This window comes from Drosophila serrata, unplaced genomic scaffold (genome assembly GCF_035046125.1).
Source record: "Drosophila serrata isolate PLE 108 unplaced genomic scaffold, ASM3504612v1 contig_272, whole genome shotgun sequence".
NCBI classification, from domain to species: domain Eukaryota; kingdom Metazoa; phylum Arthropoda; class Insecta; order Diptera; family Drosophilidae; genus Drosophila; species Drosophila serrata.
The window spans coordinates 2,267,355-2,290,988 of record NW_028257170.1 but is presented as its reverse complement, the minus strand read 5'-3'; the positions used below and the strand labels follow the sequence as shown (position 1 = coordinate 2,290,988).

General features: G+C 38.2%; 3 protein-coding genes across 8 annotated transcripts in view; 2 read left to right on the top strand and 1 right to left on the bottom strand.

Moving 5' to 3' along the window:
• LOC110189092 (uncharacterized) overlaps positions 1 to 18,583 on the top strand; it is a 35,855-nt gene extending 17,272 nt beyond the window's left edge. The window contains exons 2-4 of the mRNA XM_086834061.1: positions 13,410 to 13,610; positions 16,974 to 17,314; positions 17,386 to 18,583. Coding sequence (XP_086690187.1) covers positions 13,410 to 13,610; positions 16,974 to 17,314; positions 17,386 to 18,256 — 1,413 coding nt within the window. The 3' untranslated portion in view covers positions 18,257 to 18,583. The remainder of the gene's footprint in view (positions 1 to 13,409; positions 13,611 to 16,973; positions 17,315 to 17,385) is intronic.
• Positions 17,832 to 19,875, top strand: eIF4E5 (eukaryotic translation initiation factor 4E5). The gene is made up of 3 exons (XM_020959065.2): positions 17,832 to 19,189; positions 19,253 to 19,440; positions 19,512 to 19,875. The coding sequence occupies exons 1-3, from the start codon at positions 18,834 to 18,836 to the stop codon at positions 19,670 to 19,672; spliced, it is 705 nt and encodes a 234-aa protein (XP_020814724.2). The 5' UTR covers positions 17,832 to 18,833; the 3' UTR covers positions 19,673 to 19,875.
• Positions 19,868 to 23,634, bottom strand: part of pbl (epithelial cell transforming 2 pebble) — a 30,659-nt gene continuing 26,892 nt past the window's right edge. For all 6 annotated transcript variants that reach the window (XM_086834004.1, XM_020959063.2, XM_086834006.1 and 3 more), the window contains 6 exons: positions 22,510 to 22,641; positions 22,091 to 22,450; positions 21,086 to 22,027; positions 20,894 to 21,004; positions 20,674 to 20,823; positions 19,868 to 20,615 (listed from right to left, as the gene is read on the bottom strand). In XM_086834004.1, the coding sequence (XP_086690130.1) occupies positions 20,487 to 20,615; positions 20,674 to 20,823; positions 20,894 to 21,004; positions 21,086 to 22,027; positions 22,091 to 22,450; positions 22,510 to 22,641 (1,824 nt within the window). In that variant the 3' untranslated portion in view covers positions 19,868 to 20,486. The remainder of the gene's footprint in view (positions 20,616 to 20,673; positions 20,824 to 20,893; positions 21,005 to 21,085; positions 22,028 to 22,090; positions 22,451 to 22,509; positions 22,642 to 23,634) is intronic.

The following is a 23,634-nucleotide window of genomic DNA, read 5'->3' as shown; positions in this document are numbered from 1 at the left end:
AGTGCAGCTTATAAAGGTCATGGGGCAATAATAGGGTGGATTCAACCGGGTGGGCAGTGGGCATTGATGCCCCCCACCAGTGACAGAGGAAAAAGAGATCTCGACTCGAGGTTGCAAATTCTTGTGCTGCATAAACACAACAGAATGCAACAGAGAGAGAGAGAGAGAGCAACGCAATGAACATTGAAATAATGATAGCCCCGGGGTGTCGGAAAAGCAGGAGGAGAGAAAAGCGGAGGCATATCTGTGGATGCTGTGCCTCAAATCAAAATGCAGCCAAAACAATGCAACTGCCAAGACAATGGCGAGTGGGCCGAAAAAATAAAAGGGGGTGGAAACTGCGCCCCACAATGCAGCAGCAGCAGCGGCAGCAGCAGTTGGACCATTAATGAAAATGGCCAACAGAGCTGCCACCAAAATGCACAGAAAAGTGGCAGGGAGAGGTGCGGAAAAGCGTGAAATAGAGATGGAAAACTTGATGCACTGAAAGAAGGTGGAAATTTAGAGTGTTTAGAAGGAAAACGAGATATATGTTTTAAATATTATACAATAACTTAAACCTGTAAAAGCCATCGAAGCTGTTGGTGAAATAAGTCTCCGCCTTGAAGGATCATAGTTGTGATATAATTCTCCTATTTTAAAACTATATCTCCCCGATTTTTCTCTCAGCTAGAGAAGAGTGGAGGCTGTACTAGAGGGGTTTCGTGGTGTTTGCCCGCATTGTTTTCATTTGCTACGTTTTCGCATGCTTAATTATGGCCATTGACATGCAACGTGTTGCACTAGTCCGAGCAGCAGCAGCAGCATCAGTAAACTGCAACAGCAAAAACAGCAGTGGCAGTTACAGTTGCAACCAGAGACCGGGTGTATCTATGAGATACACAAACTAATAAGCGAAACAGAGCTCAGCTGCAGAGGCTGCCGTTTTTGCTCTAGGGCCTATCAAATTAATCATTCCGTATCACATTTCGCCAGCTACATTTATAGCTCTATTTCCCCACTTTTGGGGTTGGAATTTATCTTTTGTTTTTTTTTTTTTTTTGCTGGCTGCGACATAAATTACACGCATTTGCAGCTTACAGTTTTGCAGGCAGGCGGAAGATACATTGGGGGAGAGAAAAAGCGAGCGGAAAAGCTCTTTAAATTTAGTTTTGCATCCCTCTGCCCTTCAGACGTCCTTTGGGGTGGCTCATAAATCAGCTGCCGCTGCTGTTGTGTGGAGCTCCTCGTTTTTGGGTTCACAGTTTTGCCATGCACAATATTTTAATTGCTACTAGTGGTGCTTCTGTATCCGTATCTCCGTATCTGTGTATCCTTTACCTCACCTCTGGCTGAGAAGTATCTCATGAATTGAGTTGCAAGCAGCCATAGCCATAGTCTGTTTATGGCCAGACTTTCTCTGCAGCCATTTAAAGTTCTAGTTCAGGTTATAAATTTGAAAGGAATTTATCGAGTGTCATAAATTGTGGCTTTATTGAGTTGAAATGGTTTTATAATAGTATAATCAAAGTTGTTTTTATCTTTTATGAAATAAATTCTTTTTTGCTTATCATAATAGTTTAGGCTTATGATTTATCAGCTAATAAATTCAATATGAATATGAAATGAATGCTTAGGAACTCCTTTAAATATTTTCATTTATTTCATAATCTATTTTTGCTACTTAAATGTATTCCGGGTATCTTTCTATATATCTTTTAATGAAACACATTTCCCAAAGTCTCTCTAAGAATATGCCCCACAAGACACATCTACACTTCATTTCCTGTACTCTCGCACTCAGTTTTAAATTTTAATAATACACTCTCCTCATGGCACCGCATCTAATGGCCCGACTCACTCCGCACACATTAAAGTAAATTGAAAAATATTATAATTAACAAAACGAATTTCTGGCTACCAACTAGAATATATGTTAAAGAGGCAATTAAACGCAATTAGCCAATTAGCATGGGTCATCAGCGGCGCCCAGGCCTCAAAAAAATAAATGGTCAAAAGCAGCACTGCCAGCCGACTTCCGTTAGAATCAAAAAAACATATTCCAAATGTTGTTTGTTGCCGCTGCCGAGAGCGTGCAAATTGCTGTCCCAATTTTTCAAGCATAAAAAAAAGTACAAGCGACAGAGGCATAGACGGACCATTGGAGTTGACTTAAAAAAATATATATACAACAAAAAAAAAAACACTAAAAATATATTTTGCAAGCGCCGCAAAGGCAAATGAATGGACAGACACATAAAAAAAGAATTATTATGTAATTTTCGCTTTACTCTTTTACTTGCCGGCACTTTTATGCATAATATTTTCTTGGATTTCCTAAGCTATTTTGTTTATATATCTTTTTTTTTTTTGGTTGGACAATCAACGTTTAGCTGCGGATTTTAGGGAGTGTTGGACCTTTATACAAGGTGTGTTCGTCGCAATTGCAGTTGGCAGTTGATCTATAATTGCGAAAAGATCTTAAGTGTATTAGATCTTGTTGAGGTGATCTCTGGGTTGATTGGATTTTTTTTATTACCGAATTTTAATTAGATTTTTAGCCATTTTTAGGGAAATTAACTCTAAGAGGTGAAGTTTCCTTTGGGTTTCCTTCGGGGGAAATGGTTTTAATGGCACACACATGACTTGGTTACGAGATGGTTAGGGAGTGTATGATAGGTTTCATTTAAATTAATTTGTGGTAATTATTACAACATGAAATTATTTAAATTAAAGGTTTAAAAACAAAAAAAAAAATGGTATAAAATTATTTTCACTGCAAATTTTTAATGGAATTCTAGTTCCAATAAAATGAATTTTAAAATAATAAGAATAGCTTATAATTTAAGGTTTGAAAAGTATAAAAAGTCTGACAATAAAGGTATATTAAAAACTTAAAAGTTTTGTGCCGTGCCTAATTTAATAATCTGAGAACTATATTGTTTATTATATAAACTCCCAAAATCTCATAAGTTCCACTTGGTTAAATTATCTTTTCGAATGGCTTTTCTCACCTCTTGATGAACTTTGATTTACTTTTGTATTCAGTTCATTGAACCTTTTAACCAACTAAAAAAAAGTCCACATAACCAACAGAAAAAAAGTGAATACCGCCAAAAAATGAAATAATGTTTGCCAAAACCCTATAAAAATAAATATATACGTAATGAATCGTTTCTCGAGATGCTCACATGGAATCGCGTGCTTTGATAAATAATGTAAAAATGCTGAAGTTCGTTGCGGTCGTTCGGGCTACGTCAACTGAAACTTTAAGCCTCAGATGGAAATTATGCAAAACAACAACAACAAGAATAACAACAAAAACACCAACAAAATAACACCAACACAACAACACCAACACAACAACACCAACACAACAACACCAACAATGACTAAAGGTGATGAAAAGGCGGAGAGAAATATCGTAAAATTAAATCGCAGACACTAGAGGCGTGCTGGGGCACTAAAGTGTCTCACCTGCCATCGAAGCAGGCATTCGACTAAATCCGAAACCAACCCACCCACCATCCAAATGGCCTTGAAGCTGGCTGGCCATGGAAAGGAAATGGCATAGAGAAATCCTTGACATTAGCCCGGCCAAAACAGTGAGAGAAAAACAAAATCAATGAGTGAGTGCAAAGTCTAAAGTTTCCCAACCAAAGTGAACCCAATTAAATTGCATCTGAGAGGAGAATAAGAGCTCCTCCTTGCCCCCAGAACCCAAAATTGATGTTACCCTGCTGCTGAATTATGAGGCAAGCCACAAGCGGGGCATAAATAAAATCATTCTCCAAGAACGTAAGAAAAACGTAATCGAAGACAACAAAAATCGTGCTGAAATCTTGGCCAAAGAACCACTCACCTCATCACGTATGCAGAGGGTGTACGAGCTCCGGACTCTCAGCTCTCCTCCCCTTGAAAAATCTCCTGAAAAAGCCCATGAAAACCCTCGAGAAAACCCCCCTCTTTATACCAAAAGCAGCGGTAAAATTTGCTGCACGAGTGTCGAACCTATTTGTAGTTATCAGAAAATTAAAAAGAACGTGCCAGCTGAGTGGCTCTCATGCTGGTAAGAAAAAATGTATATCAGGGTATAGAGGGGTTTTTTTGGGCCTACAATATAAGGAGCGGTCGTGCAAATGCCTTTAACTGTGAATTCTAGTCGCTGAGTGAATTAAATTGATGAGAACACAAAGCTTCACGTCGAAATATAGCATAGAAAATCCCGTAAAGAAGGCTAATATAAAGCACACAGGTAATGGAGCGAAATGTAACAAATAACAATGGATTGGAATTGGGGAATAAATTAGAAGTGTGAAGGTGTAAAATACTTAATTTTGTATTAGATTTATTAAGTTTCAAGGTTGTTTATAAATTAAGAAAGGAATTTCATTGGTAGGATAAATAGAGACGGTTTTTTTAAAGGGAGTTTGTTATCAAAATATTACTAAAAACAATCCTATTAGTTTTTTTTTATTTTTTTTATTAAGGCATATATTATATTATATTATTATATTATTATATTATTTGGTTCTAAGCTTGCTTATCAGAGAAGAAAAGGAATTTTATTGGAAGATCGGATCGTAAATGTCTACAAACTATATTTATTATGTAAATAATATTAAACAAATTATATTGATTTCGCTCCAATATTTAAATTACTTTATTTTCTATAAGATTTACAAAGTTCTTAGTTCGTTGATCAATTTAATGGATAAAAGGAGTTTACTAGGTAAATTATATAGTTACTCAACGCAAACCTTTTAAATTACTTAATTGGTAAAACAGTAAAGCAAACCATGTACTTGTTTAAGTAAAATTATTCTATTATATTTTATTGTAACTTCTAATTGAAGTACTTTTGCTCTTCCACTTAAAATAGCTTTACTTTTAATCCGGAAAAACATTTAAGTTTTCTATTAGTTAACTTGAAGCTATGGCAATTTTGTCGACAAGCTGAAATAAGGAAGAGAATGCAATTACCCATTCCCTTTCCCTTCTCTTTGCCGATAAAAAACAGGTAGATATAGGCAGAGTCATTCGATGGCTGAGTACTCAGTACTGGTTCTCCTCAGTACTGTTCTTGTTCGGTTCGGGCCTGGCCCAAACCATCCGTCAATAAGTAAGCACAATTTTCCAGTTCCGCTCTTTGCGCACTTTACCTGTCGCTTTGCATTTCCGTTCTGGCCCTGCTACCTGCCCCCTCTTACTGTCCCCTGTTTCTGGTCAACGAAGGCCAATGGCTTATGGAATAATATTAAAAAAAAAAAAACAGGAAAGGAAGGTACAAAAAATCAAGTCTTGAGCCCACGGTGAGAGGTAAATCGACAGTCCAAACTCCTTGGGAAGTTGCACTGAAACTTTGTCTGGAAAAGCGTTTTCGCACTCAATCAAGCTGGAAAATTTAATTTCGTGTTCCCAATTTCGGACGAAGCCGTCGTTGAATGTCAGAAACCGTTTCGAATCCGGTCAAATCTCAGGCGTGAAGAAACCGCTTCAAAGCCAAGTTGAAAGTATCTTTTCGATGCGAAAATACCCACGAGGGAACCGAGAATTCTCAATTAATTCAATTGAGTTCTCTGGGGCTATATTTTTGTTGTTTTTTCGGCTTCATTAGAACAGAAAGTTGCTCACGGACAGCCAGTTTAATCGAATTGCAAAGGGGCGTAATCAATCCATTTGCGTGATTTGCAAGAAACATTCTCCCAGCCAAAAGAAACTCTCGAAAAACATTTCTCAAGTGTTTTTTGCCCTAGGGAGCGAACCGAATTTGCTAAAAAAAATAAGGAATATAATAAGTCTACTGGCCACACTTGAGTTCTGCAAAAGCGAGTGCAACTTTCTGCCGCAGGTCCAATTGAAACAATCATTGAATAGGGGAAAAAATTACCTCAAGAGCTGTACAAAAGTTAAGGAAAAATAGCAGAAATTCAATTAAATATTTATTAACAAAAATGTAGTGAAAAAATTATAGATAGAGAAAAGATAAACATAAACTGATTACTTTCAAGATGTTGAATAACTTTGATGGAAAGAAATGCACATGTAAGATAAGCGTCGTAAGATAAAATATGTTATGTTATGTTATATAAAAATTATAATAGTAAACAGTAAACAAGTAACTATAATGGCAAAATTTTAACATTAATTATAAAATTTCACTTTATCACTTTAATTTTGTATCTCAATATCTCTTTAACTAATATTTTATTCAGTTAACGTTGACACCGACAGGTGGAAAGACAAACAGCCAGAGGTTGGGATTCGGGCAAAGGTAAATATAGACAGATTGTTGTGAAAAGTTGAGGTAAAACTTACGGAATTTAACGAGAAAGGTTCGTGGGAGGATGAGAATGGGGAGAAACCTACAGATTGACAGATACAAAAGTAACATTCGGATAGTGAGAATTAAAGATTGACAGATTGACACAGGGACAAACTCCACAAAAGAAATGTCTGCCTCTGACAGTTGGATAAAGTTTTGTGTGTGTTTCATTTAATAAGTTAATGTATTGATTTATTATTAGTAAATATAATTATTCATTTAAATAATTATATAGCTATATTATATTTATACTATTTCGTGGATTAAACTTGTAGTCAGATGCTGGAAAAACAGCGAAGGAATCATTTCCGTATATATATATATTCTTGATAGGAAGCCAAACCGAAATAGGAAATATTGAATATGAAAACGTTGGCTAAATAAATACCTAAAGATAATGAACTTTGATGGGCCAGTTTTTAAACAAACTATATTCAAAAAATTATCTAAATTTAATAAGAAAGAATTTTAGATTTCACTTATTTAAGGAAACCCTCAACTATATATTAAACTACTATATATCATAAATTGCTTAATAAAACTTTAATTACTCACAGTTTTTGTAGTACTTTTCAATAAATCAATTTACAAATTAATCAAGCGTAGTCAAAAATTATATACAATATAAATATCAATTTAATGAGCCCATTAGCATACTTTTTGTTCAATGAATCAATTTAAAACATAAATCAATGGAAAATAATTTCAAACGAAAATGCGAATTTAATTAAATTGTTGTTTTTGTTGAGACATTGACACTGACTGGGCCCCAAAAAAAGAAAAAGAAAAACACAAAACATTGAAAGGTCAGACAATTGATATAGATTATGCGTGAAGTAAAGAGTGGCCAATACACAAAAGGGGGCGTGTCCGCCAACGCCCACACAGAAAAGAAAAGGGGTGTGGAGTGAAGGGGCTTAAAAGAGGAACAATGAGGAAACGCAACAAAGAGATGGCTAAAAGGGCTCAGTTCGGGTTCCCCCATTAGAGGGGGTCATTTAAAATACATTTAACCATCCAAGCTCGCCACACTTCCGCCGGCTATATATATATATATATGTATATATATATTGGTTAAACCAAATCGGCTTACACAACAAGTTAACAAAACAAAAGCCAAGTCTGTCGGTCGTCGACTGTCGCTGATTGTTGGTTGTGGTTCACTGTCAATGCAATTGCCGGGGAATAGTTGGAATACTTTTTTTTTATACAATTTATAAAACGGGAAGAGGCTACACCTGTGCACTGGAAAAAATATGTTGTAAAGTTGGAAAATAAATAATACAAATAATAAGAAAGAAATTTCATTTAAAATGTTGAAGAAAATGTATATATTTAATCAACTTTTTAGTGATTAGGAAATCTATTTTTATAAAACAGAGTCAGTTATTATAATTATTAATATATAATAGTAAAGTTTTTGATACTTAAAAATATCTAAAGAACTTAATCGTTAAATATAACTGCAGTATCTTTAAGATAATCTTTAAATTACTTACTGCTGTTTTTAAATTAGTGTAAACTGAAATATATTTAAAGAGGAATTAATATAGTCATATAATTACTTAATCTGTTACTAATAAACTTAAGATGTTAAGTACAAATCTAAATATTTATTAAAATAACAATGACTATTTTTTACCAACTTATAAAAGCTAAGCATTACTTAATATGAAAGATATTAGACAATATATAAATGACATATTTATCTTAGAAGTATAAATTCTAGTTCTATAAATTCTAGAAGTATAAATCCTAGTTCTATATACTCTTAACTCTTGCTTATTTTGTAAGCCAAGAAAAGTTAAAAACCTTAATTATAGTCCAAGTTTGTTAGAGCCAAAATTGCAACTTAGTCAAGTTTCTGGCAGGTGTAAGACAGGGAGCTGTGACAGGCACTGACACACGGCAGGTAATCATCCAAGCTTGGGACTAATGAAGGTCAAACATGTTGACAGATATCCACGTCGTCGTCGTAGTCTCCATCTTCAGTGCAATCATTGGCAACTTCGAGACTCGAAAACTGTTCCAGCTGAGGGCACACGTCACGCAACATTCAAATGCTCAAATGTTTGAATGGCAGAGTGAGGAAGTTGGATAAAATGTTGTTTTGAAATTAACCCAATTTCCGTGCAAATGACAAAATGAAAATGAAAACGGAAAGCAACAAAAATGTGCATAGAAATTCCTTTGTAATAATAAACAGCAATCAGCGAATCTTTTGGATTGCCAAAGCAAAAAACAATTCAAGTTTGTCATTGTTTTGGGCTTTGTCATGTGAGAAAGTCGTGCCAAATGCAGAGATCTTTAACCATTACCCTAAAGACAATTATCCGTTATACGTTTTGTGATGAAGCGAAATCCAAAGCTGAATTCCATTCGAGATGCGAGATGCTGCAGCCAGCCACAAATTGCTGAGCAAATCTATGCAATTTACAGGGCACCACCTCCCTTTAGTTGCCACCCACTCATTACTACGGCTCCACCTCATTATAATGGCATAACATTTTCGAGCTCATTTTTTTAGTTTTCATTTTCCATTTGCCTTGGGGTCTTGTGCACTTTCTGTTTGTGTTTGTTTTTCGCCTTGAAAAATTCAACAAAAAGAGGGAAGCTGTCTTTAAAGCCGAAAGTGTGCCAAGCATGGCCAAAAAACGGAGGAATAATGCAGAAATCTTAAGCCCTTAATCGAATTAGTCAGAGTTTTTGGGCTTTCAGTGTGATGAATAACATTATTTTTGTCTTGCCATTAGTTTTGGGTTGTGCAATTTGCAAATGAAAAATCCAGACAGCTACGGAAAATCCTTGGTTACTCTCTGCAACTCTTTTGGGAAAGTTTGTAATGAGTTGACAGTTTAATTATTTTAAAGGAAATTGAGATTAAAATTTATATTTGTAATTTATGATTGAAATGGGAAAGGTATAGAAAGGGTTAGGATAGGGGACGAAGCCATAAATATTAAAGAAAGCGATTTAAGAATTGTTAAATTGATTATTTCTTATTGGTATACGAATGTCAAGAAGCCAATGATTGCTAAAAGTCTATATATATTTGGATTTCCTCTCAACATCTTAACCTATAATGAAACCCTATATAGAAAAACTTTTCAAATTGAGATAAACTTTATTTATATAATTAAATCTTGGTATATAATTTTTATACTGCTGTTTTTTCCTGCTAATTTTCCTTTAGAACCCCCTTATTTTGCACTTCCTGTTGCAACAATTAAAATGGTAACTTCATTGTTAACAGATTTGTTTAGTTCGAAAAAATAACAACTAAACTGGAATGGAATGAAGTCAGATTTGTTTTGTGAGATTGTGGGGATCTCGCCAGCAGAGCATGAAGACTGCTGCTCTATTTGACCCTTTTTTTTCCCCATTTGCCACGCCCACACACATGCAGTGCCCGCTGCATCAGTTCTAAAGCAAAAAACAATTTAAATAACAACGACATCCAGTTGGTAATGGAGACGAGCCAAGTTTCATATACATAGAGGCCTGGGAATTGGCCACCTTCCCTCTGTCCCTGTTCCTCTCCCTCTCTCTCTGTATGTGGAATGTGAAAACCCTTTAACACACTTGTTGCTATGCCAGCCCCCTTTTCCGCCTCTTTCCATCTCTCCAATTGGAGATTACTGGAGCATGCAATTGTCTGTTGTTTGCTGTGTGTTGCTGCTGTTGCTGCTGCTGCTGATGTTGCTGCTGTTGCTGCTGCAGCTGATTTGAAATGCAGATTTCTTTTGCTTGCTGCGGCGGTTTTATTTCATTACATATAAATAGCACATTGATGAGTTTGGGGGCAAAGGGAGTTGGATGTGACCCCGTCTCAGTGCATATATGGTACAGTACAGTGCGTTTCAGGAATGCAATAATGCTAATAAGCAACAATAGGAAAGTTGATCTAACTAGCTTTGTATACTATTTAGGTGATTGCAAGTATTATATTCAAATAAGCATTGGAAATCTGAATATATTTAATGCATACTAAGTTAAATTAGTTACGCCCAAAACCCTAACTCGCGATTCAGCAAATAAGCACATTATCCATAAATAATCAGAACACATTATTATTATGTTCAAAAAACTAAAGACGAATATTAGTTGTTTAGTCAAAGCTATTTTAATTTTAAAGTGTTTTAGGTAAATGCCAAGTTCCTCTACAGATCATGGTATATAGAAAATGTATAGGAAGTCTAGAGACAAATATTCTGTTTTTAACCATAGTTCATTTAATTGTAAAGGGTTTTAGCTAACTCGAGAACTAGAACCTTCATTTCATAATAAGTATAATAGAAAAGCTATAAGTAGAACTAAAAGGAACTCAATTATTTTGTGTTAAATGGATTAGGCTTAAATGTAAATAGTTTTGTAACTACCTAAATATAAACCTTATAGAACCTTCTACAAGAATTCCTTTAGCTAAACAGTTGTGTTGAATCACATCATTAATTAGCATAGTTAAATGATTTAAATGATTCATTAAATTTCTATAAAATCATTGTGTTTTTTCTACAACTTTACTTGCTTAACCTGCACTGTTTTTCTATATTTTTAGCCTAGTTCTTGGGCCATGCCAAGCTTTTTACATCCTCCCTCCATTCCAATTTATATTTGTTGGTTTGGTATGCATTTAAAGTAAAGGGGTTACATTCCTTAACTGGAAAACTTGCAATTGCAATGGCAATTGACATTTCGTTTGTTTGTTGCCAAGCAAGAGTACAGAAGAAAAGTTTTTAGATGCCGAAGTCTGGGCATGGAATGAGGTCGTTATCTCTGGTTCTGCTTCTGCTTCTGCTTCTCTCACCTGCTCCCTGTGAATTGTAACGCGCATTTTAATTAGATTCTTAGGTCTTAGAACACTCCGTCTCATGCAAATTAGTTCGGGTCGAGAATGTGGGTAGATTACACTTCACAAGAATCCAATTATGTTTGCAAGGCTAAAGTTGGAAAGGGGAAAAGGGGTTGATTTCCTGAGAATGGGATTTCCATGTGCATTCTATGCCCTTATATGTATATGTAATTACTGTCCCGTTTAGATTGCCATGGAAATTAGCTCGTTGTGCTATCTGTAGAATAGTTTTATGAAGACTTGATGAAAATTCATTAACAATAATTGATAAGTAATTCTGAAGACATTGGAAAGGTGGCTGGCAGCAGGTGGGAATTTTCTCATATATCGAGATCATAAAAGGGCTCAACAGGAGTCTGGGAATATGCAAGATTTCACATAGAGAAAGCTGTGCTAGTTAGCAGTAGCTTATTTTAGGAAATAATAAATAAAATTACCATATTCATTAAGGAAAACATTGAGTTTTTATGAAGAACAGGAAGGGTAACTTACTTTGGGAAGCCAAAGTTTATATGCCCTTGCAGTTTTATATTGAATTATAGGATTTATATTGGAAGTTGATTATAACTAAGCCATTTCCATTCTTTTAATATATATTTTTATCTAACAATTTTTTAGACAAATCAAAGTTTAAAAACTCAAAACTAAGTCAAAGAAACATTAATTTAAATAGGTTTATAATCTGCACACTCAATTTAAATCGGCTGTTGACGCTGATGAAGAATATATATGATTTATAAAGTCGGAAATGATTCCTTCACTAGGTTTCTAGCTTCCGACTGAAATTATAATACCCTGCAAGGATATAAAAACATGTAATAAAATTACTCTATATCCGTCATGTTATATTCCGCTTTAATTATATATGTACATGCTTTAATGTTTTTAATAAATAGCTTGCATTTATTACCAGAGTTATAGCTTTAAGCTGTTTATAAACAATTATTTATTTCCTCTATTTTTGGCCAAAACTGAAACCTTTTCATCTACCGAAACTACATATCTACCCGCTGGCTGTGTGTCTCTAATCAATAAATCAAAATCCAAAAAGAAACAGCGACAACAAAATAAAAGCAAATGCATTAATTAACAAGCGTAAAATTGCGCCAAATTGAGTTTTGAGCTGACCACATTTTTGGTTTTCCCTGCAGCAAAAGGAGATACAAAAAAGGCGGCGCCATCGACTGGTTTTGTGGGCGTGGCAGATTGGAAAACCGCAATTGATAATTTACATTGTGGCAAAAGAAAAAAAACAGTCAACACAAACAAACATTTGCAATCAAATTTGATGAAAATTCATATTTTTCTCTCTTTCGGTAATTTGTGTATTTTTCGTTGGCGTGGGCGTGGAAAGTGGGCTAAATGAGATTGCATCATGGTTTTGGTCCAAATAATGGAGGTCAAAACTTCAACAGTGTGCAATTTGAAGTGTAATTGTCTTTTTTGGGGTTTTCTTTAGCTTACTTTCTTGATTTTATTTCAACAGCAAATCAGTAAAGTTAAGAAAAGTATATATGTATGCCTTATAGTCTGTTCCTGCTTTAATTAAATTGTCAAGAAAAAATACATATAATTTAGAGTCTGCTATTTCGTTCCTGCTTTTAATTAATATATTTTTTTAATTAACTTTTTGTTGTATTATTTTTTTCTACCCATTTAGGTGGGCAAGTTGTGGGTCAAAGTCTTTGAAAAAATGATGTTATAAAAGAAAAAGTAAACCGTGAACATAAAAAATGGGCAAAAATATAAAGAAACAAAAATAAACAACAAAGTTATGTGAAAACATGGCTTGGCCAGAGACAAACGGGTTATGCTTGACCAGATATATGTTTTATCCCCCAACCCCCTCCTTTTGGTTAATAAATGTGGAAAATGTTAAGTATACCAGAAATTTACAACTGAAAACTGTGTAAAAAGTAAATATAACGAAGGAGGCAAAGGCAGAGGCTCAGGGGGCGGGGCATTGTATAAATAATTTTCTCTAATTAATTGTACAACTTGGGCAGCGTGTGTGTTGGCTAGTGTTAAAGCCGTTAACTCGGGCTTTTCCGCTTTTGGTCTTGGCTTTTATATACATGTATGAAAAGCGAATGAAAATGTTGATAGCCAACTTGGTTTGCTGTCCAACACTTTGACAACATTTTTCAAATTGCATTTTTTTTCGTTTTAGCTCCAGCTAATTTAACGCGCATTTTTCACATGCATTTCTTTAAACTTATCCATATATGTATTTATTTGTGACAACATTTGCAGGATGCCAGCATCTTGGCCGCACCCAGCCACCACCACCACCACCACAATAATATCCACAGTCACATCTATGACTTGCCACAACAATTGCAGCAGCAGCAGCAACATCAGCAGCAGCAGCAGCAACAGCAACAACATCAACTAAATGTCGAGGCTGTCATATTGCAGAATCAGGTGGATACATTGCATTGGCAATTGAAACAGGTGAGTGAATGAGACAAGTCGAGAGCTAAGTTGGGGAAAGGTGCAGGCCAAGAAAAACAAAAGACTCAAGGCACGAACGTGACTTGGGGGTTCTGAGTTCTCAGCTGGAGGAAACTATGTTAAGTGCCAAGTCAATCTAAGAAACCAAGAAATAAACAACTCAACTTCATCTTGATCTGCTTTGTCCCCTCTTTGGATCAACCTGTTTTCCTGTCTCTGGCTTATTTTTCTCCCTATTTAAATAGTTCTCACGCTTAATTTACTCAAATCGGAATGGAAATGAAAATGCAGGAGATGTAAAGAACGATTCCGTAACCAGACGGAGGTCGCTTGTTATGTCGAGAGTTCTTTGTACACAGTAAAAAAAGAACTCATAAATCGAGGTTGATATAATTATAGAATAGGAATATTGGATATTTTGTTAAAATTATTCAATTGGGAAAGACTTTGGAAATACTGTGTTCTATATAGTCTTCATGAGTTCTAAAGAACTTTTCAAATGAAATCGATTTTTCATTGTATTTTCATTAGTATTATACATCGTTAAACAGGATATCCAAATAAATACTTTTTTAATTAGGCACTTCTTTTTCATAGTAAAAATCAAATACTATTATTTAATCTCAGTTATTTTCCGTGCATCATTGTAGCCATTTCCTTTCAACATAGTTCCTCTTCGGTTAGGGTTAGGTTGGGGGGAAGTCTTGCCCCATCGCAATTAGGCGGCAGCATTCTCCTCTGACGCTTAATTATAGACTTGGAGTATCTTCTATATACACACATATATTACTTGGTTCTGGTCTCTGGTCATCGCGCTCTTTCATTGTCTTTCGACCATTTCCTTTAACAACAGCTGCATTAATTTTACACTTCCTCACCAAAGGTTGCTAATGGACCTGACGGGTTCTCCTCTATAGTTCCACCATAAAAGTGAGAAGCTTGGTACTGATTCAAACAATTCAGATTGCCATCTATATGGTGTGTAATAATAAGTTGGGCATCAATAAAATGACTTGGGCATTGAGGAAAAATTCTTAAACAACAAGAATTCCAAACAGACGTTCGCTTAGATCAAATCGATGAGTAGAATAGCAGCTAAAGAATTTAGAAATTATACTCATACCGCATTATATGGAGTAGGAAATAGGGAAAGGATGATCAAGCTCAAAGTTAAATTGAGACCTAGGAACCTAGTAAATTAGAATTATTGTTATTGATTATAGTCTTGCAGGGTTTTATAATTTTTGGAGGAGTTATTTCCTACCCATAGGCTCATATATTTAAAACAAATATTTGAAAAGGAATGTTTGTACATTAAAAAGCTGAAAACATTACACTAAAATGGTATATAAAATACTTGTACTTACAAATATTTCTCAAAATATTTATTCTTAAAAATTTTCAAAAACCAGTACAGTAGTTGTTCCTAATAGGCTCCCAAGATTTTCCTCAAACACAAAACTAGAGCAGTTCACAGTTTAAAGCCGACTCTGCTCCCAATTTACCGCATCCAACTTTGAACTCAAAAGATGGTTTGTGGGGTTGTGACCTTCAGCATTTTGCGTTTGATATGCTGTGATCTCTCTCTCCCCTCTAAACACTTTCAATTCGTGGCGAGATTCTCTGTGGAGCAAAAATATTTACGCTTTCATTTCGATTTAATGCGCTTTAAATGAGCCCCAATGAAGTTGTCTTGGGAAAGCCAAGCCGGACGGCGCCGTCGCAGTCTCCGCGTTGCCTTGGAAAATGGCAAAAGAAAACAAAGCAACCAGAAATATAATATAAGAAAAGATAAATATTTTCTGCACTTGGTTTCGTTTGAAAGGAAAACTGGGTTAGAAGGCAGGAAAACCGTACGGAAAACTTTTGCTAGCAACAGAAAAAACTATAAAAACTGTAAAAACTATGCGGGCGTGGGTAGATTGATTGATTGATTGAGCTTAAATCGATGGGAGGAGATGGAATTTAATTTATGCAGCGAAAGGAAACCAAGCCGGGCGAAAATACTTGCATTAAACCGGACCACAGACTCACCGCCTGATACCCAGGAAATGCGTTGAATGAGAGCGGGGTAGCCAAGCGGATCCAAAATCGAATCCCAATCCGCATCCGAAATTCAAAATCCAAAATCCTCTCAGCTCCAATTGTTCGATGAGCGGGGAAAATGCCGAAACACTTTTAGGCATTAATGAAATTAAACAAGGCATAACAAAATGGAATCGAAATCAAACACACAACACAACACAACACAACACAAGTAGCAGCCAGCATATAATTTCCACATAATTTTCAAATAAATCTCAGGCACACGAACACAATTCGGTAATTCGAAATGAAAACCTCTTGCTAGCACGCAGTAGGAAAACTCCGTAAACGGAAAACGTCCAATGAAAAATTAGCAACAATTTCCAAACGTTGCAACTGCAACTGCAACGGCAGCAGCAGCGGCAACGGCAGCTTACATAATCAGCCAGACAACTATTTTGGCAGCGTGTGAAGCCCCCCCAAAATAAATAAATAAAAAAAAAACACATACCAATAGATATGCTCACCCGTTTTGGCCAATTTTCAAATGGCCAAATGGCTTTTTTTTTTGTGTCGTCTGGGGTGGTGGGCGTGTGCCAGGTGATGGCAATCTTAACGCCTATTTGAGGTCTCTGCCAATTTGGCAAGCTCCACAGACTCTGCTCGAATGGCATTTGATAATTAGACAATTTGGCCAACAGGAGTTAACCAAAGGCGACAGTAACACTTACTCGAGATGGAGATGGAGATGATGATGTGATGGCATAGAGACCCATACAAAAGCGTTAGAGAAATGCGCGGAGAAAGAGGCGCGATAACAAATCAAGTGAAAGTTTTTTTATAGGCTGATGATGCTGATGATGCTGATGGCTGAGGCTGCTCCACAAATGTTTGTTTGCCGCCAGGCAGATCAAGCAAAATCATATACAATTAACATAAATAATAAATTAAAGTCATCGGTTCAAATGCATTTTTCAGAGTGTCAAAGCAATGACCGGGCACCTGGTTCAAGCACACTGGAACCAAGACGACAGAGTCATGGCTTTTTTTTACTGAACAAGCATAGGAAAACATAAATAAATTATCTAAACCTCTTTGATACAAAAGGTTATATTGAAACCTATGAAAAATATGTGCTAATGCTAGAGAAAACAAGCACACTTTTATGCTAAAAGATATTTAAAAGCAAAAAAACCTAAACCTTATAAACTTAAATAAAACCAAAACTTAACCCAGCTGAATCTATACTCCAACACACTTTCGAAACTAACATCTTTCGCTGCTTTAACCAACTGAAATGAGTAACCCTGAACATCTTAAAATCATCCTAAATTCCAGACCGAAACAAACTGCGAAATGTACCGCGCCGTAATGGAGGAAGTGGCCCGTTTCTTTGAGCGTTACCAACAGCAGCAACAGCTCCAGCAGATCCATCGCAATGGAGAACAAATTGCCAGGTCCAAGAGTCTCCATCATGTCCATGGAGTTGGTAACAATACCTCGCTGCAGAGTGATGCCCGGGATGATGATGCCTCGAGTGCTGGATCTGCCTCATATCTGCGAGCCCGGAGCAGTACCAATTTGATGTTGAATAAATCGATGCATGCCATGAATGAAGAGCACAATTACGAGACCATTGCGCCAGCTGGAAGCTATAATGCCTTTAAGGACTTTACATGGTGAGAAGACCAAAAAAAATTGCATTAAAATGCCTTAATTAATCGAACCATATTTTTAACCCACAAAAAAGGCGTCGCTCACCGAAGAAAACCGGAGCAAATGGTGGCTGCAAGACGCGTCTATCATCGCCGGAGGCTGCGGAGGAGAAGCTCAATCAGGAGGCATTCCGTTTGGCCAGGACCATTAGGAATCTGCTGCACACGTCGGAGCAACAGCCGGATCTCACACAGCCACGTCACTCACTGGCCTCCATTGCCTCCTCGCTGCCTTCGGGAAATCATCGCCTGTGCAAGGGAAAAACCAGTTCGGTGATGACACTGCTGACGCCACCATTGCACAACTCCACCAGCATCATGAATGCCACTCTGGAGGCCCCCTCGTCAGCTGCTAAATCCAATGCAGAGCTTATCTTTTTGCGGGCCAACAATATGAGGGATTCGAGGCTCTCGCTGCGCAGTTCCACCGACAGTTCCGTCCATTCCACCATCTCCTCGACGGCATCCTCTTCCTCCAAGGTGGAGACGGATGAGGAGACCCAGAGCAATGGCAACACCAAAGCCACAACCACCGCCAGCAATGCCGCCATGAGCAACATGAAAACCAGTAACAGCAATAAGCAGAGCGGTTCCAGCACGGAAGATGAGAGCGGCTTCAGTTCCATCAGCTCCTTTCATGACGTTGGCCTGCCGTTGAGCTCCACTCTAATGAATGGCACCGCCCAGCGACGCCTTTCCATGTGCTCCGACAGCCGCAACTCAACGCTAAAATCGGGCTTGAATGTGCTCGGACTGCCCCTTCAGTCCCAGGCTCAGGTTCAAGTACAGGTTCAGGCTCAGATTACGGCCAGTCAGTCGCCGTCGAAAACTTATCGCAATGCGAATCGCTATCAGCGATTTTCGACTCTATCAAACGAAGATGCAGCTGCCGTTCTGTGGGTTTAGGCGGTCCCACAAGAACTCTTTTTCGAAAAGCCGCCCAGAAATGCATTTGAAAACTGGATTTGAAACCAACATTTTTTAAGTTGTATACCCCACGTAGGATTTTAATTTTGTTTTTCTCTAGTGCCTTCGCTTAAGTTAAAGTTTTAGTTAACATCACTTCTGAAACAGTGTATAATTTTCAACTTGTTTATATATCGTTTAGTTTTTGTAAGCACCAAAAATGCGCATTTTTTATGTTAATAACCAGAAGATACTTATGTATGTGTACATTTCAGTTGCTCTAAGTTTTTCAGTATTTATAAATCAATAAACATAACTTATACGATATTCAGTTGGCATTGAATAAGCCTTCACAGTTCAGCTGAGAGTGTCATTGTTAGACTTTCTGCCTCCCGTTTCGATACGTTTCTCTTTCACTCTTGGAAAAATGTGCTAAAGTAGAATCTTTTGGTATTCTTGTAAGTAATTCTCACTCGAGTCGCGACCAAATTCGTTGAGACCACACAGCCGCCAACAAGTATAAATTGAACTATTCTGTTTGTGTACCGCAACGAAGTAAAACCAAAAACTGCAAACTATGGCCACCGCACAAGAACAAAAATGTGAGATCTCCAATGTGAATGAGTTGGTCGAAGTGCCTGCTCAGCCATTGCAGATGGAGCAGGGGCAAGAGAATCCTGAGAATCTTGAGAACCCAGAAAACCAGGATTCTCTCGAGGAGGCCATATACGAAGTACAGTACCAACATCCTTTGGAGCATGTGTGGACTTTATGGTATTTAGAAAACGATCGCACCAAACACTGGAAGGACATGCTGAACGAGATCACCCAAATTGACAGCGTAAAGACCTTCTGGAGCTTGTATAACACCATCAAAACGCCATCAGAGTTGAAGACGGGATGCGACTACTCCATGTTCAAAACGGGCATAAAGTACGAAGAGTTTTCTTCGCAAATGTAAGATATCCTTTTAATGATTAACCTCTCCTCCCTAAGACCCATGTGGGAAGATGAGGCCAATATCAAGGGTGGTCGCTGGCTGCTCACATTTGGCAAGAGTTCCAAGTCAGAGCTCGATCGCATTTGGCTGGACATTCTGCTGATGATGGTGGGCCAAACCTTTGACTATTCCGATGAGATTTGCGGCGCTGTGACCAACATACGCGCCAAGACCAATAAGATCTGTAGGTTTCTGCTCTCGGCACAATCATTACCCTTTCTAATTGATTCCTAATTTCATAATTCCCAATTGTAGCTGTGTGGACAGCCGATGGATCCAACGAGCCTGCCATTCTTGAGATTGGCCACAAGCTAAGGACCATCTTGCGTTTGAAATCCCACATCCTGCAGTACCAACTGCACTCGGATGCCATGAACAAGGCCAACTCGGGCGTCAGATCGGTTTACACTATCTGAACGATGAGTGGATGCGGAGGTCCTCTACGTTGTTATTTTTTTCTAGTTTTTTATACACCAGATTCGTATGTGAGGAAGATTATAAATATTTGAGGATTGCAAGGAGATGCGCCTGCTAAAAATTGTTGTTTGAGACTAAATTAAAGATCGAAATTCCAGTGGTATCTTATGGGCTGAGAAAAAGAAGTCCATCGATTTTAAAATGTTTTTTTAATCGTGATTCCATACATATACATTACATTAACTTAAACATCATCATGCTTTGAATGCCCTACGGCTTAGGGCCGTAAATTGCCTACTCAAGCAAAATCGTTGAGTTGTAATCAATATAGTAAGATAGGTTTTTAAAAAATTTACTCAGTAAACATTCACAGCTTGTTGCGGTGTGGCGATCAACGGAAACCCATTCGAACCGATCGATCGATCGATCACTGAACGCGTGAATATGCGATCTCTGCGATCACTTACGACGATTTAAGTTACATTTAGCGGCGCGACGCGGTTACACGGGAGTTACACAATATGGAGAACTATTTACAAATCATGATGGTCAATCGATTGCCGCTCGCATTGAACGCTTCAACATTCGCGCGAGGCAGCTCCACATCGGACAGGAGATGCAACTTAACAATAACTTTTTGTAATTCTAAACAATATTGGACGCGTGATAGGTTTTGTTTCTGATTGTTGTTTTTGTGAGATTACGAATTCGAAGGCCCGATTGATCGCACTGCAAACGAGTCTCTCGCTTCTGAAGGACGACGACCTCAGAAATGGAATAAACAAATTGGCTGCACCTAGTCAGTGCTAAACTTCAAATGCGGCCAACAACGGCCTTGTTTTTCCGCGTGGGTTGCACAGAGAGCGGTGGCACCACCAGCATCTCGGACTGCGTCGATGGGGAACTGCTGCGCATGCTGGCACAATCCTCATCGTCCACCTCCTGCAAAAATTGTAATATTAATTATAATATTTATTGCAATTAAATATAATGTTCTTACATTTATGTTTGTGCAGCTGGCCAGGCGCATCTGGGCCAGTTGAGAGGCTGGCGTCAGCGAATTAGTGCTGCCAAATGGCGAGGTCATCATCGTGGAGACGGCCCGTTTCAGTTTGTTGGGCGTTTTGTTGAAAGAGAAGGCGCGACCCACCTGAGGATAAAATAAATTAGTGCCATTAGAGAGGATTTTCTCAGATTAAATGCAGTATTTAAATTCCCACCTTGAGGCGCGTTTTGGCGGCCAATTTAAAAGCCTTGCTCAGCGTACTGACATTTACATCGCTAATATCCACCTCCAGTTCCTGGGAGGTACGGCAAATCAATAGCTTGTCCTACAAGAATACAAAATTTAATTAGAAATTTAATTTACAAATATTTTCAAAGCAGGATTTAATCTCTCCTTAAATACTTACCGCATCCGTTCGGCATGTATGGGCTGCAATCTGGTTGCACAGCTTTTTCACATAAACGGACTTATCCGTCTCCTCGTCGCTGATGGTGAACGTATACAGCTTTTCCTTATCGCCACGCTGCAGCAGGCCAAAGGCACGCGGACTGTCGGAGATGTCGATCACCAGCCGTATCGTGTTGAGGGATATCAGCTTGAGATGCTTGTGCGTCTTGGCTGTGCTCGGTGACTTGGCGGTGTTAAATCCTCTCGACCGTCGCTTGCACAGCTCAATGGAATCGGAGAAGAGATAGAGGACAAGGCTATCGCCGCGACCACTCAGCGAGTCGGAGAGCTCGTTCACTTCACACTTGGAGATGAAGCTGCGATTGGAGCTCACCAAGTGCGCTGGACAACCGTCGATATCGTTGAATATATCAAAGATGGCCATGCGTGACTCGGTGCGTCGTTTATCCTCATTAATGTGCAGCGTCACCTGCTTGATGGCCTTCAGTGCCTCCTCCAGTCGCCCGTGATCGGCATTGCTGCCACTCGTGTGCTTCAGGATGTCGTTCAACAGCAGACTGATGCTGGGCAATCGCTGTACGGGTCGGATCATCAGATCCTGCAGACCTTGGCGTCCACACTCTGGCTTCGTTTGGTTGATTTTGAGGAAGGCGTGGAAGCGGGGATATTCCCGATCGCAGTATTGCAGCTGCTCCTTCATTTGTTCAAAGAAATTCACGTATGGAGGGTAGGCCTTGATCAATTCGTCCCGATGCTGGATAATGATGTCGCCGATGAGGCAATCCTCTCGCCAATTAGCATGCAGCTTGCGCAAGTGCTCCAGCATGCTCTGATGCACCTCATGGATGGGCAAAAAGTTGCCAAAGATTGTCTTAATCTCGGACTTGTTGAGAAGCGGATCATTGGTCTCGGCCAATTCCTCCAGTTTGTTCTTAAAGAGCTGTTTATAGGGGAAGATTTATAAGTTAGAAGCATTCAAAGGCAAGGGTATATATCAACTTACATTCAATATGGTATCCAAAATACCCACATAGTTGGACTCGGTGGTGAAAAAGTCCATAAAGTGGTTAAAGCGCATGGATTTCTTGGCTGGTGTGGTGGCATCACTGGCCTCCGGCTCGGCATGCAGCAATTTATCGGCCGCCTCCAGCTTATCCGGACTGGTGGTGCAATCAAAGAAGCTATTCGAGACGGATAGCAGGCCGGCATCCGAGACGGAGGAGCGTCGCTTGCCCGAGGTGCCCAGCGGAGTGCCCTCCAGCTGGATGCGTTGCGAGAAACGCTTTCGTTTCCGCTTATTAAAGCTAATGGGTAACGAGTCCCGGCGATCTGTATTGGGGGTATTCGTGATGCTATCCAGGTACTGAAATTAAGACAAAGGATTAATATTGTATTCCAAAATGTTATCTTGTATCTACTTACATCGCCGAAGAGATAGTCCATCTCGTTGGCATACCCATTCTGTATGGTGTACCAGAACCAGTCTGATTTCAGGATGTGCGTGTGATTATTCTTCGGCTCCGGCTTCGTGACGGTTGTATGCTCGTCCACCACCTGAATGGCACAATAAATCGGAGACGATTAATACACCTAATTTCAGCGTTTAAATTGTGCAGAATGGATAAAAATGTTTTGTTTGCAGCCCAATTTTTGGATTATATTCGTGAAACTCAGTCGTCAATCATGCGTCTATATAGATAGGTGATTTATATATATATAGATATAGCCAGAGAGATGTTATGGAAAGCCAGCACAGCGAGCACAATAAATTTTGGAAAATCATTCGTCAAAAATGCAAAAAGAAGGCCAAACAAAACATTTTTAGTGCACATTTTTTCGGGTAACAACAGCACTTTGAAACGGCAAACGGGACGAGAGGCAAGAAGTGAGGTGAAGCTACGGAACATGAATGCAAAAAAGTGGCTAAGAAACATTTGTGCAAATATATTTGGTTAGTCCATCGACAACATGATAAATATTTCACCTAAAATGCAGAGGAATTCCGATATGTTCGAGGTTTGCTCGATTCTATTCTGTCCTCCAATTTGTTATTGTTTCAATTTATTTACGTATAATATCTACGTTGTTTTCGAGTTGGCATTTTTAACATTTATTCAAGCTGAACGAAAAAGTCTATAACCGTATGTCTGTGTGTGCGTGTGTTTTGGGTGTTGCAAATAAATGTTATTCCAATATTTATTGTGCTGCTTTTTGTTTAATTTGTTATTATGTACGAATCTTGTGCTCCGGCCAAAAATACAAAAAAAATTAGAGTAGAGGAAACCAAAGTTATTTACAAAAGTTGGGATAGAGAATGTGAAATTCCAGACACCGCACCAAATTAGAACTAAGCTATAGCATATAACCATTAAATAACAATTAACAAAAATAACTTGGGGATGGAGGGAGAGGAGGCTGGATGGCGGATGGATGTGGCGGCGGGAAGAGTGACACAAATCGCTTAGCAATACAGCAACTGAAAAAATGTTAAAAATGCTCGAGAACACAGTTTGACATGGAAACACATATATGATTTTTGTCCTAAAA

What these genes read in the sequence shown, in the direction of transcription:
- eIF4E5 (XM_020959065.2), top strand. Translation starts at nt 18,834, where the DNA reads ATGGCCACCGCACAAGAACAAAAATGTGAGATCTCCAATGTGAATGAG. An exon ending in ATGTTCAAAACGGGCATAAA is followed by an intron (nt 19,190 to 19,252) that starts GTACGAAGAGTT and finishes CTCCTCCCTAAG; the next exon opens with ACCCATGTGGGAAGATGAGG. An exon ending in CGCCAAGACCAATAAGATCT is followed by an intron (nt 19,441 to 19,511) that starts GTAGGTTTCTGC and finishes TCCCAATTGTAG; the next exon opens with CTGTGTGGACAGCCGATGGA.